The sequence below is a fragment of the Porites lutea genome, chromosome 13 (genome assembly GCF_958299795.1).
Source record: "Porites lutea chromosome 13, jaPorLute2.1, whole genome shotgun sequence".
NCBI lineage: Eukaryota > Metazoa > Cnidaria > Anthozoa > Scleractinia > Poritidae > Porites > Porites lutea.
Genome location: NC_133213.1, coordinates 16,466,561 through 16,481,975, shown reverse-complemented (window position 1 = coordinate 16,481,975; position 15,415 = coordinate 16,466,561). Strand labels below are relative to the sequence as shown.

Below are 15,415 nucleotides of genomic sequence, written 5' to 3'. Positions count from 1 at the left end.
CTCACCTACCTAGAATACTACAGTCCTTTATTTGTAGGCATGGGTAAAGGTCAACGCAATCGTCTCGAAGATGGCAACAGTTCTATTTTGAGAACATTCATCGGGCACAGCAAGTCATGATCAGTGTCATACGATGAGCTGCTCACTACGGCTAACAGGAAATCCTTATATTGTAGGCGCTTACATCAGGCGTTAATACTTCTGTGGTATGGGACTTACTTATATTGGAAACCTTTTTAAATATAGGCATACACCGTATGGCCTAAAAGGCGAGGGCTCGAATATGGAATTACTTAACTAGGTTATGGAACAGTTTTCCCTCAGGAGTACGTCTTTCAAGTGATGAAAATGACTGCAAAAGTAAATTGCAAGATTTTAGCTTTTAAGAACGTTTCTTAATAGTTTTCGTTTTATGTTTTTAGTATATAGTTTTTTAGTAGGTTTTAGCTTTTGATATTTTATGTTTTTATTGCTAAGTCAGTTTATATATTTGTTGAGTTGTTTTTAAAATAGAATATTGTTTATTTATTTATTTATACATTTGCCACATAGAATAAAATAATGTTAAAGAAAAAAAAAAGAATTTTTTTACAAAGATTACATATCTACAGGGAAGGAAGAGCTACAATAATAGTTTAACATTAAATGTAAAATTATGTAACTTAAGTTTTGTAACAGATAAAGTGGCGAGGAAGCTAACAAGTTGAAGTATATAGCTTGTAGAAATAAGCGCCCCTCATATTTAATTCTGATTTAGTGTAAGCTGCCATATCATGGTCAGGCGAGTTTAATTTATAGCTTTCTCGATAAGAAATTTTTTTTTAATGATGTCTTGAATCTAGAGCCGGTACCTTGTCAGCTGCTGAAGATAATAGGGAAGGGAGTTCCATAGTTTAGGTCCTAGATGAAGGATTGTGAACTGTTTAATGTTTGTTCTACAGAAATATGGTCGGTAGTTATTAGCATTTCGAGCATTATATGTGTGTACTTGGCGGTGAGTAACAAAGATGGTGTTAAAAGTATTAAAAAGGAGATTATTATGATACGAGTACATAAAACAAGCAACAAAGAACGCGTTGATGTTAAAAATATCAAGGATATGAAGAGTCCGAGATAGAGGTGCAGTATGGGCAAGATACTCTGCTCCACAAATGATTCTTACGATGCGTTTCTGTATATGTAGAGAAGCCTATTTAAATTAGATCGATACGTTCTTGAGCACCATTCAATCTTACAGAAGATAAGAAAAGGGAAAACCAATGTATATTATAAGGATAACAAAGATTTAGAAGAGAGGAAAAAACGAGCCTTACTTATAGTCTGATACTTTTTTAGCAATATGATTTTTATATGATATTTCCAAGAAAGATGCTCATCTAATAAAACACCAAGAAACACCAAGTGTCACTTCAACCGGTTGTACAGCAATATTACCCGGCGTGATTGTATCACTAACAGTAATAGGTTTTTGCCTGGGTCGAAAAAGAATAGGATTTGATTTGGCGACGTTGAGTGATAATTTATTTGCCTTAGGCCAACCAGCCATTTTATATGATAACTGTAATTATTATAGACTTTATTTAAACACGTTCGTATTTTGAACGAGTTTTTTTTAGTTCCTCTACGTAATGAGTTGAAATAAATGATTGATACTGATTTCAATCCCAATAAAAAAGAAAAGAATCGAACTAAACCGGAGAATAAAATTCGCAAAAATCACACTTCCTCCCCTACTCTCCCAAACTTGCTTGAATCTTGTAATGCCATTTGTAAAGCAAATTGATTCATTTTGGTGCTAAAAAACGAATATAAGAAATAGCTGGGCTTATACACATGTATTTTATTGACTTAAGTCTGGCTTTTTGTTTTGCAAGCAGACTTGTACTAAGTTCCTTAGTGATATTTTTTGTTTTGCTCAAACATTAGCAACAAATATTATTCCTCTTATTATCCACTTTTGGTTGCATCAGCCACATTCAAGACGATTCGTCGGAGTTGAAAAATTCATAAGAAAAGTTTGCGAACGTCATGCAACTTGGCTCATATTGCCCGACTGGTTACATTCCAGCTTTTTCTTGTTGTTGTTATATAATGACCAACGCGGGACCAGTTTTGTGGTGCACAAAACAGCCAAGCTCATTTTGTTTTTTTTGCACATGCAAGAAAGACGGGTCTTTGGAAGGGTACCTTTACTTGGTGGTCTGGAGAGCCTTTTTATGAAGGATTTCAAGTTTGTCACGACATAAAGGAAGCTAGATGTTTTTATATATATAATAATTTTCTATCATTACCTCTCATCGCCAACACCCTCGACTTCCTTGTGGACAACATATCGGTGATTTCCTCGTTCCATCCTAATTAAGATATTTTAAGCCGAGGTTGAAAAAAATATCTATAATATCTATACAAAAATATCTATATATTTTAAACAAATTTTTAGCAAATTTGTTAAAAATATATATATACAGGGTGTCCCAAAAGTTCGTTCCTCTAATTTCATGCACTATAATCTTTGATCAAAACTTATTTTTACATGAAATTTCTAAAAGATGTTTATTTCTCTATCGAGAAGATATGTTCAGAATTTCAGTAACTGGCATGCCCTTTTTGTTTTTTTTATCACATTCTGTAGCCGTTGCGGCATGGTGTGGGACACGGCGTGTAGACCCACAGATGATCCATTTTGAGCTTTTTTATCACCTGGTGCACAGGAGCCAGCTGAACCCCAAACAATATTTGTTCACTTTCGGCAGCTGAAAAAAAAAAAAAAAATTTGGGCATTCATCTACGAAAGATAATCACCCCGGTCCCCTTCTACAGCAAGGCTTTTGTATTTCCTCAGAAATTTGAGACGACCTGAGCGTTACTTGGTAGATTAAGTAGAGGCTTTTTTTTAGTTTTGCCATCTCAGGGGCCTCCAATTTTAAACATTCGTTCGCTTTTCACGAAACCGTGCTGGACTTGGTATGCTTATGTAAGAGCTTCCTGGTCGATTCTCCTATTTTGTATCTAGCCTTCTTCAAAACTATTTTAGCTGCTTTATTCGGGACTCTTGGTCTTCCCCTTCGTTTCTTACTTTCAAAACCCTCATTACTCCATGATCATTTTACCACCCAACATTCGGATTTTCTCAGTTTTTAGCAGTTTCTACAACAGATAAGCCACCAAATCGAAGTATACATGCTTACCCTCTCACGTAACGGAACGTTTTTGCGAAAAGGGGTTCATCTTTCATGATATTCCCAAAATACAAGGAAGGAATTCAAGCAATTCGGACTATAAAATACAAAAAATATATGACTTGAAAATATACTCGCGCACGCGCACGCGCACCTTTGGCGCGGAAGTACACTTCGAGTCAAAAGATGGAACAACAAGTATGATATTAGTGAATTAGATTGAAAGACACAACTTTTGTTTAAATGATTTGCTTACCAAGTCCAATCGTACTGAAATACGGACTTATAGAGTAGAGGAACGAACTTTTGGAGCACCCTGTATATATTGTTTTATTCTTCGGTTACTTCTTTATCACCTTGCCGTAAGGACCAGTTTACCGTCAATCACGAGGCTCGAAGAGCGAAATATATTTCGAGGATTTTTAAACTTCTAGAACATTTTTATTTTTGCATTTTACATTTCGTACACGTGCCTCGAATGTGGTAAAGACGTGATGTCTTATTCTGCAAGTAATTCAAGTTCTTCGAACACATTCCTAGTCTCGGCATTTACAATTTCATAAAAATGATGTAAAGTCTGAATGTAACTATTGCTACTCAGAACTATTTTTAAGAAAACATTTGGAGACAGGTTATTGTAACAGGTGATAAACTTTAGAACAAATTGTCCTCTGATATAAGAGCAATAAAAAATTTATTTTTTTAAACAAACTCCTCTTATAACGCATCATTTAATAACAACGACAGTCGTTACCGTACGTTCGATTAATATTTTAATCATTTTAAGAATTTCATATTTTTTTAAAAGTGATTCTTTAGTTAAATTTCACTGTCTATTTAAGAGTTCGTTTTAATACTCAATTTATTTGGCTTCACTTGGCTTCATTGCAAGGAGCACTAGATCATAATTATTTACATGTCATATTTTCAGTTACATAAAAGTGGTAATTAAAATTACTATAATCAATATTAAGAATAAAAGATTACGTCATACTCACGTGGGTATTGCGAGGCAACATACTGTTTTCGAAGTACTGGGCCATCATCGCTGAGCTAGCGATTCTACACTACCGTTTTTTTCTTTACAACTCAATATCGTTGACACCTTGTACAAAAGCAAAGTTAACATTATTTGCACGTTATTGAGAAATTTTACTATTTAAACAGCAAGAACGTGTGAAGTGCAACTGGGACTGAAGTGTCACAATCAGGTGTTCTTTGTAAAAATTATAGCTTTGTATTTGCTTGAAAGCCTTTGGTATGACCCAATGTTTACATTAAAATTAATGAGAGATCCTATGGATAACAATTTTTGTTTTCCGTTACAGACTGAGGCCTAGGCCAAACGTTGAACTTTTCATGAGACGAACCAAACTCTAAATTAGTTGGGTCGACCTAAGTTAAATTAAGATCGTCTGTTGGGTCAGACGTAACCTGTTCCAGGCTCTCAGTTAGTGGGGAAGACGCGAAAGTGAAAGGCACGCGAAATGTTGTAGGGGCGTGTTTGCGCTTTCTCAATTCAGCAGACCCGACTATCTCTGAGCCTGGTACAGGCTAGGTCAGACGTCAAACTTAGGACGCGTCGAACCAATCAACTGAATCAGAGCAAAAAGCAATTCTAGCCGAGCGAGGCTAAATACACATACATTATTACATAAATTTTGAAGTTATTAGTTTTTTTTCGTCGCATGTGAATTAACAGATATTTTATTTATTATTTTTTTGTGAATAAAGTTTTTTTTACTTACTAGCACTAAAATTAGAATCTGTTAACATTTGTACCTAGTAACAGACATTGTTTTTCTAAAACATTGGCAACAAATATCATCCATCATCTACTCAGTACATTGTTTTTAGCCACTTTTGTGGTCCTGGGTTGCCCAGGGTTAAATTTGGAATAGTCGACATTGATTAAAAAAGTTCCGAACATCAACTTCCCGCTGGCGATATTGCCTTCAATTGTTCCTATTGTTACGTAATTAAATGAAGACCCACTTTTTTTTCGTGCATGCCGAGCTTATTGCTTTTTGCACATATACCTACTTTTATCTATCGTGCATAAAACGACAAAGTTTCTTGCTTTTTGGTTATGATGATTGAAAGCCCAAAGTCTTTGGGGAAAATAAAGTATCTTGAATTGGTGGAGTCTTTTTTTTTTGAAGGGTTTCAAGTTTAATACGCAATATAATATACAGTCTCATAGCCCACCTGCTCCTTCACTGGAACCACTTATTATGATAGTCTCGATTAATTCATACTAGTTAAGATATTAAGCCAAGGTCGAAAATACATATACTGTTCGTCAGGATTTCAGCTCTTGTTAAGTGCTTTTGTCAGTCAGAATCATAGGAGTATTTATTTCTCGCAGCTTGTCCTTTGACAGATCAGTTCTTTTTCAGTTAGTGGCGTGAACACTAGTAGGTCAGTAACAAGCGACTGGCACGGTGGGATACGACAGAAAGAACGGTTAGAGCAGCTGTGAAGTTCACTTGATAACAGTCTTTAAGGTATGCATTATCTTTCATTGAAGATATAACTTACACATCTAACACCTTTACACCTATCAGATTTCGAGCAATGACTATTAACTAACGCCATTCCACTTTTTGAGTCTGCGACCCCAGAAATGCTTTGAAAAAATTGGCACCTTTCTCGAGGCCCTCGCATGGTACAATTTGTTTTCTAGGACTTAAAAAAGTAAGGTTAAAGTGTTGTTGTTTTTTTTCATTTCATGAATTTGCGCTTTAACCACCATTAGGACAGTCAAGCAAGGTCAATTTCTCTCATTTTTTGATATCATATCAGTCAATTTTATTGTTGTTTTTATGCTTTGTAATCGAATTTTAGAAACCTTGAAATGGTATCAGTAATAAAGTTGTTGGTGTTGTTCACTACTATTGGTGCTGTCTATAGCGAGAGCGGTAAGTTGTGAATTATGTGATGTAGAAGACATAACAACTAGGACCGTATTTTTGTCCCCAACATTTGCAGTCGTTGTTTGAAACTATACTCCCAGCATGGCTTATTAGGAAGTGTACCTGTCACTTTGTAAACTCGTTTCACATCGTCAAAACCCGATACTATAGCGTTTTAGGGTGTGGCAAATAACACTGTCCTTTCGCTCATATTTTTTGGTTTTTGACTTTTTATCGTTATTGTTAATAAGCTTACATTGAACATCTCTACTGAGAGTACGCTTTGATAGATTGTGTTGGCAAAAGTAGCATAATATGCTACTAGCAGTGCTCCTATATTTCTAAAATTATGCCAACAACTGTGCTGGTTTTGTAAATTATGCTCATGTTTTAGCCAAAAATGCAGAAATCGTGCTTCAGCTTTTTACTAAATTGTGCAAAAACACCTCAACATCTATGAAAAACACAAGTAAATGGCAAACACACTTACCCTATGTTCATGTAGAAACTTTCAGAGCGCATAATTCATTGTCTAACACCTTTAAAAGACTCAATCAATTAACAACCAACAAGCAGACGTCATCTTGGGTAACCGCCGAGCTAGTTATGCGCATGCATTCGAACCCCAGGCCTTCGTCAGAACGAATCCGCCAAGCAAGCGAGCGACCAACAAGTCATCAAGTGACAAAGAAGCTACAAAGAAGCTTTCTGGGGTATACAGCTATTTCGAGAAAGGTTGTCGGCAAAACTGTGCACTCGACAATCCCGAAAGGTAATATGGGATATGATCAATGCACTTTTCCTGACACTGTAGCTGTCGAATCTACTTTTGTTGCTTTCTTTTAGCACTCGCAAACATATGTCCGTGGCTTCTCGTGCAATTTCTTGAAATTTCTTTGAAAAACAGCGAACTCAAAATCACCCACAACACCCTTCGGGATTGTCGCGTGCACTTTTTCCGACAACCTTTCTCGAAATAGCTGTATATTTTTAAGAATACGCGAAATAAAACTTTAAAGTAAAATTTCGTCCCCGTATTGGTCCTCGTCTTTGAATCAAAAAGGTCTTAAAGGAGGGAGATCTTTGCAAAGTTAGTAAGTTAGCTACATGCAGTGGAACTTTGGATTCGCTCTAACGAAGGGCCTACGCTTGAAACGTCCAGCCTCTCAACTCCCCAACCCCCCCCCCCCCCCACTAGTCTACATTCAGTTGTAAAATCAGGATAAACCCAGATCTGTGTTTTACACCACCATCAACGCAACACCACAGTTTCTTTGTAAACTAGCCGCTTTATTTATAGTTATCTTTATTATGTTTAATTGTATCTTTTTCAGAGGGAAAATGGGGCTATGTAAACATCACAGAAGATGGCGGTTAGTATAACTGGAGCTACATAAACCTTTATTTAGTTACTGTCCTTCTATATTAGAACGAACTTTGATCTGGTACGCAAAATGCAATTTGTTAAAGAACCTCGAGATCTGGGAAATCCATGACAGTTTCTTGAGAAAAGTAAATCCTAAAGAGGCGTTCAAAGAAGATACAGCCATAGACGACAGTGTAAGCTTTTGACCCAGACGAGAATAAGGCATGTTATAAGACAGTTATTTCTCGTCCACCTTATGACTTTGAATTGTTTCTCCTTCATTCTAATCTAACTTACCCGCTGAAGAGATTTCAGTGTAATGAACATATAGTGTAGAAATTAGTTTGGTAATTCATACTAAACGTATATGATAAGTTGAAAAGTGTCGTGCGACTTTCACACAAATCATGAGAAAAGTCAGATTGACTCGCTCACAAGCGTTTTTACCCAGTGATAAATTCGTGAATTTGTTTTGGCGTCTCATTGTCTGATTGAATTATTTATTTTATGTTATGTTTGAAGGGTTTAGTTCTAAAACAAACTGTACGGAGCGGCGTCGGTTTGGGGGTCAAACAGGAACAAGTACTAAGTTTTATCAACTACAATTAGTTTTGTCAACGTTGATAAAGTCACTTTTATAATAATCACCTTTACAGGGTGTTCCGTCGGATTGGAGGTGAAACGAGAACAATAGTTTTATCAACAAAATTTATAAAATTACTTTTTACCACCTTAAAAGTGCGTTAATAAAACCAAATTAGTCGAATTTCAGCACTCTCATTAACATCTGATTTTTAAAGAGCAGCTGCAATTTACCTGTCTTTTATCGTCGTCTTGTCAGTGTGATAGAAGTGACTGCTATGGCATGTTTTGGGTCGGAGCGAATAACACAAGTATCGCTCTAACGAAGGTAGGCTTTTGTACAATACGCTTTTAATTTGTTTCCCCACTAAAATGCTCCATTTTTTAATTTCCTTGTTCGTTATAGTGAAAGGTCCGGAAGAATGGCACGAACTGGGTAATCAGTGTGGTGGAAATAAGCAATCCCCAATAAACATCAAAACAAGCGAGGTTGAGGAAGAAGATAGCTACCGTAGTTTAAAAATCACTTTTGACAACAAAAGGGGACTTGTTACTGGAACGCTTGAAAACACTGGGCATTCACCTAAACTTATAATTGCTGATTCCAGTGGAGCTTCACTAACTGGAGGTCCCCTTGGGAATAACAAATTCGAATTGCTCGAGTTTCATGTTCACTTTGGCTGTGTTAATGAACGCGGGTCTGAACACAAGCTCAATGGAAAACAACTGTCTGGTGAGGTAAGTGATAACAAGGACGTGAAACTTTTTTCTTTTACATTTGACTCAGTTCGGTATTTCAGTTTTCTCATATCCTGGCCCGTGATATCTTTGTTAAGGCAAACGATTGCAATGGTGGAAATGATTACCCAGGACGGGAATGTATATACATTTCCAATATTCAGTGCCGAACCATATTACTCGCAATTGCGGGCTCAGTGCTTTCTTGAGTGATCTTTCAGTGGGCAACAAAGTGGGAGTGTGCAAAATTTGAAAAAGACTAACCAAAAGTTATTGTTGTACAGAAAACATCTTACTACTTAGACACTAAACGATCAAGTGCCTCTACTAGGTCCCTACTTGAACCAACTCATCGGGAATGACCTTAAACTTCTCTTGTTTTCCCCAGCTTCACATGGTCTTTGGTCATGATGAAGAACCACGAGCTGTTGTAGCCGTTTGGATTAAGGTACAACCTGCAGTCTACCTTCCTTCCTGTAATTCGTCCGCTATAGAAACATTACAACTTAAATATGCAGAGCAACCTTCCCCTCCCCTTCCCCTCCTTCGTAAAGAAGTAAAATCCTATTCCTGCAAAACGTGGCTATAACCATCCAGAGACAAAAGAATTCCAATAATTCAGAGCAGTTTGCTATGAACGTGCTAGTCTACTTACTCAATAATATTTTTCATTTCCTTTAAATTAAATAAGGCCGAAATGTAAAGCCTACAGAGACTTTCATTAATTTTTAACCAGTTGTGTCATCTTCGAAAAAAAACGGGCATCTAAACCAGTGAAAAAAATTAAAATTATGAATTCTTGAGAAGTCTATTTGGATGCACCTCAATATATGTGTGACTTGAAGGGGAAATTAAAATTATAATAAGCCTTTTGGAAGATGGCGTCATTTTACTTCTACGACCATAATCCTTTCGTTTTCCCTGTTCATATATAAATTTGGTAATCCCAGCGAGGATGCAATTACCAAAGCCCTAATTTGAAACAAGGCAAAGCCATGAAGGATTCTGGTCGTAATAGAAGAGTAACGTCATCTTGACGTCATTCTAAATTGTTTAATTATTATAGGCACCTTCCAAGGGAAACAAAATTTTTGGAAAGTTGGCAAATCTGATGCACCATATTATCAAGCCTGGTAGGTGTTTTAGAGAAACTATAAGCGAAGAATACGGAAACAGCCAAAACCCACCACCATCTAGCAGCAACTATTTAATTGTGATACCATAGCGTAGTAGGAGGATGCACCGATCCTCTCCGTGCTAACAATATAATTTTCGTTAGATTTTAGAGTAGGTATAAATTCTCCGCAATCTCACAAAAACAGATCACAAGCTACGACTAACAAAGCTACTTGTACAAAATGAGACCAATAACTAAAAGCCTCCTCCGCTAGTCTGCTTCACAGCCGTTCTTTGTACTCGTCACGCAACGCTCTTCTTGGGGAGGAACGTTGCGTGACGACACAAAGAACGGCTGTACGTGGAGCAGACCATTCCTCCGCAGGATACTGTGATTAAGGCATAGTTTTAACATAGCTTCAAACACACACAGTCGTGCAACACTTGTAGTCATATATTCCAAATTCAAAATTGTTCCCTAACTTCCTTTCATTAAAAGCAAGATTGTTTTACTGGACAATTGATAAGACACGAGCCTCGAGTTACTTGCATGGCTTCAAAAGATATAGCTTAGGTTTGTAGGTTAAACAATTATTTTAGGGTACCAAAAAATTGTTAGCAGTTAGCTATTAACAATAATGTCTCTCTGATCCACCATAAGATTACATTAAACCTTCTGTTCAACTGCCAGTCACAGAGCCAATGGGATGGAGACAAGTATTTTGCAACTTTAAATGTGGGTCTGAATCTGGTGTGCGAACCTCAGTTATTAGTTAATAATATTTCCAACCCTAGAACAATCCGTAAACTTTTTGCATCTTGAGAACTCGCCTCGATAGCTTCCAAGTAAAAAAAAACCATACTTTCCAAAACTCACGAACCTCTTTTGAGTTTGTGGACAAAATCTTACTGTGTGACCTCTGAGATGTAAGGTACAATTCACTGTCATATTATTTTTACAGAGGATACCTATCCTGTGACAAAGGAAGATGGAATTTATTTAAAGGATCTCATTCCCAAAAAATGCTCCATTAAAAAGGGCAAAGATAATGGTGGCAATGGTAATGGCAATGGTAATGGCAATGGTTGTGGCAATGGCAATGGTAATGGCAATGGAAATGGCAATGGTAATGGCAATGGTTATGGCAATGGTAATGGCAATGGTAATGGCAATGGTAATGGCAATGGTAATGGCAATGGTTGTGGCAATGGTAATGGCAATGGTAATGGCAATGGTAATGGCAATGGCAATGGCAATGGAAATGGCAATGGTAAAGGCAATGGTAATGGCAATGGCAATGGCAATGGCAATGGCAATGGTTATGGCAATGGTAATGGTAATGGCAATGGTAATGGCAATGGTAATGGCAATGGTAATGGCAATGGCAATGGCAATGGTTATGGCAATGGTAATGGTAATGGCAATGGTAATGGCGATGGTGGTAATGGTAATGGCGGCAATGGTAATGGTGGCAATGACAATGGTGGTAAAGACAATGGTGGCAATGACAATGGTTATAAAAAGAAGAAAGGAGGCGCCAAACGTTTGACTTTAAAATGTTACTTCACTTACCGGGGTTCCCTCACTACGCCTCCTTGCACTCAAACAATACGGTGGATAGTTTTGAAAGATTATATCCTCGCTTCTACCAGTCAGGTATGTAATGCTAACTAACTTGAATGAAACCTAGCTTAAGTAAACTTCTACGCTTTACAGTTAGGAGTGTACACTCTACAAGTACTAAGATAACACATCGGTGGTTCAGCCACTCACTGTCAGAGTAGCATTGACCGGCTCTTTGACATTTTTTAAAGGAATAAATGAGACTTTCTTTGGAAATGGGGTGATGTTGGGAAGACAGAGGCCCTTCCAGGGGGGGGTGGGGGGGGGGGTCCCATGTCGCCCGTCTGAATTTTAAAACGTCTCGTGTCGGTGTTTATAAATGCTTGTCGCTTATTGTTTGCTTTGCCGTCACTGTCGCAATTTGGCCGAGGGAGGTTGTCTCTCGTCGCGATTTCATTTTACGCGCTGTCGCTACTTTTTGGGCCATGTCGCTTGTCGGAATTTACCCTGGCGGGGCCTCAAGACATTCTTCTTACTTCTTACTGCCTTAAACAAATTGGAGGACCTTTGGCCACATATGGCGAATATTTCAGTAGCAAAAGCGACAACAATGTCTACCATTTCAATGTTTTTAACATTGTACTACAAACAAACAACTGGAATAACAGATGATGTAAAGTATGTTCAGTTAATATTTCTTAGACAAACTTAAAGGAGTCAACAGGCCTTTTGCATTGATTAGTTGAACACGTGTTCAACCTTCTGTAAACACGAAAACAGTTAGCTTTTGAAAAATTTGGTTAGCAGGAACAGAAAGAGCATATTAAAATTAGGTAGCCTGTAAATTTTCAGCCGTATATCGCAAAATTAGCGATGGCAACAGCCGCCGAAAATTACGAGGGTTCGTATGCTAAAAACAACTCTTGCCACCCAGTCACGATTAAGTGGTTTTCCATACAAACCCTGTAAATTTGGAAATTATAGGGCTCAAATCTCCTTTTTATTCATAACAGGCAATTTGAGCCCTTAAATACGTAAGGGAAAGATTTAACGACAGTATTTACAAGGATTTTGCAAAAGGTCTATTCTACAAGATTACGGGCAGGCTCTTATGTTGCATATGCAAAAATGTCAGACCAACACATTCACTGTATTTAAATTGAACCACAAACTGTCAGTTTAAAAAACAAATGATGCGTCGTTAATAAACTAATGAATTAATTTTGTTTGTTTTTTGTGTTCTAGCTCGAAAAGTTCAGGAAACTTGAAGCAAAGTATTATGGTCCGCACATGTGCGACAACTTCAGACCAGTCCAAAAATTGAATGACCGCGATGTGCACTCCGTCACAAAGAAAAATAATGACAAGTGAATCATAATGGCAATAAATTAAACAAAGCTGGTAGTAATGGTAAACAAAACAGGCAAAGTGCATATCATGTTGAGATAGCACTTAATTGTGCTATTTAAAGTTTTTTTTTTAAGAATTTTATGTTTTCGTTAACTTTTGTAAGGTTTTTTATAAGGCAATTTTTTTTATTTTGCACTAATGTATCTTGTTTGTTCTCAATAAACTGGTGATGGGATTTATAGCGGAGTCACTGATTTATTTAAATCCTCTCCTCAAAGCAATGATAGACAACTAGTTCCTTAAGGTGGATGGCAACATTTTTCAATTTTTGGAAGCACTTTGATGGATCGAGATAACCTGAATCCCCATTTTTTGCTTCCACCTACGGCGTTTGATCGGGTAAAGACGCGTATTTTCAGTAGCAAATACTGCAGCTGGAATTCTTCTTAACATCGTTTGGGGAACATGGTAGTTGAATTTTGAAAATACAAAGGAATACCTCGAAATAGTTAGAAATTTGAGAATCTAGGATTACCGTACATAATTATTGAAAATTTTGGAAAATCGTTTTAAGGCGAAAGACCGGAAGATTAGGAAATCGAACACTTCCAGAGTTCATGCAAAAACCTTTTGACTGTTTCTTTTTCGGTTAGATCTTCTGGAAGCACTGCTTCTATAGACAATTCCCATCGAGTGATCCCTTTCTGGAAAACACCTACTTGATGAGATGGCCTCGAGTATTCTGTCACTTCATCAAGATAAACCGTCAAGTTCGACATGAAATCCCTTTCTGCTGAATCTCGTTTGAATTTTGTTGATTTGACGAAACGAGTAAGTCGAACATCCATCCATTGATCTTCTCTGCCGACAAAAGGCCTTCCAGACTGCATTTGACTTCCTCATCTAAGTACATGCAGATACTGCGCATATTTTGTATCCCGGATGTCTTGCTGGGACATTTCATATCGCGAGTGCAAACGAAAGCGTACCCAGACGAGAACAAGGCATATTATAAGACAGTTATTTTTCCTGCACATTAGGACTTTGAACTAAGGCTTCTCCTTCATTCTAATCTATCTTAATTACCCTCTGAAGAGATTTTAGTGTGATGAACATATGGTGTGGAAATTAGTTTGGTAATTAATACTAAACGTATGATTAGCTGAAAAGTGTCGTGCAACTTTCACACAAATCATGAGAAAAGTCAGATTGACTCGCTCACAAGCGTTTTCAACCCCATGATAATAATAATTAATAATATAATAATAGTAGGTTTTTATGGCGCATTTAAAGAATTCTCACTGCGCTTACAAAAATAGCGCTTATAATAAATGCGCTCACAATAAATAAAGTCTAAATGAAACTATATACAGTAATTATTCCTAAAAAGAAAAGTTTTCAAACGTTGCTTAAAAGTAGAGACAGATTCAGAGTTTTTGATATGACCAGGTAGACTGTTTTAGATTTTCGGTGCATAATATGAAAATGAGCGGTGTTCATAAGCCACGCTATTAACTGAAAGAACTTGGAAAAGCAATCTATGAAATGAGCGGAGTAAACGAGCCGGCTGATAATTGAGAAGGAGTCAAGACAAATAGTAAGGAGATAAATCTTTTAAAATTTTAAATGTTAAAAGCACTATTTTAAAGTCGATGCGTGCACCAATAGGAAGCCAATGAAAGCCTTTCATGACAGGAGTTATATGGTGAGATCTTATTCCTGAAACCAAGCGTGCAGCACAGAGTCTGAACACGTTGCAACTTGTCCATTTCTCGCTTGGGTAAGCCACAGTATAAACTGTTACAATAATTCAATTCAAAGTACGCGACGTAACAAAAGCATTGACCATCGTCTTAAGGTGATCCTTGCTCAGACACTTTCTCAATTTGCCAGTGAATCGAATCGCTAGCATAGCCTTTTTGCAAGATTGAGCTTTCTATATCTAGGTTGACACCAAGATTACAAAGTCGGTCTGATGGTTGTACTCTTAGAGTAGAGTCGCCAATCAAAAAATCACTGAGAATTGGGTTCTTGACGAAACGAGAACTAAATTGAATAACCTCTGTTTTACTAGGATTAATTGCACGCTAGCTTACTGATGATGCTCCATTCTATAACTTGACCAATACACTTCTGAAGGGTGTTGAAGGCAGGACGTTGATCAAGAGGATCAATACTTATCTAGAGTTGGGAGTCATCGGCGTAGAACATACAATGTAGGTTATATGGGCAGAAATTATGTCTTGAATAGGTGCTGTATAAAGAGTAAAGAAGAGAGGACCGAGTATCGAACCTTGCGGAACTCCAAATTCAAATCTTCGACTGCTAGATGTTGTGTTACCAATAGTAACACATTGTATCCGACCAGTAAGATAAGACGAAAACCATCTTAGCACTGTGCGGGAAAAACCGAAGTATCTACTCAGCCTATCCAAAAGTATAGTATGGTCTAGGGTGTCAGATGCGGTTGACAAATCAAGCATGACTAATATAAAACTGCATCTTGCCGACAATCAACAGTCCTAAGAACATCAGTCATTACTTTCAGTGGAATGCTGTTTTCGGTAGGCGGATTGCATAGAAGACATGTGTCTGAACAGCGACA

General features: G+C 37.3%; 1 protein-coding gene across 1 annotated transcript; it reads left to right on the top strand.

The window, feature by feature from the left end:
• Positions 1 to 8,645: 8,645 nt before the first annotated feature.
• On the top strand, positions 8,646 to 12,992 carry LOC140923028 (uncharacterized). Its single transcript, XM_073373085.1, has 5 exons — positions 8,646 to 8,780; positions 9,169 to 9,228; positions 9,847 to 9,913; positions 10,859 to 11,553; positions 12,706 to 12,992. The coding sequence occupies exons 2-5, from the start codon at positions 9,175 to 9,177 to the stop codon at positions 12,829 to 12,831; spliced, it is 942 nt and encodes a 313-aa protein (XP_073229186.1). The 5' UTR covers positions 8,646 to 8,780; positions 9,169 to 9,174; the 3' UTR covers positions 12,832 to 12,992.
• Positions 12,993 to 15,415: the final 2,423 nt, after the last annotated feature.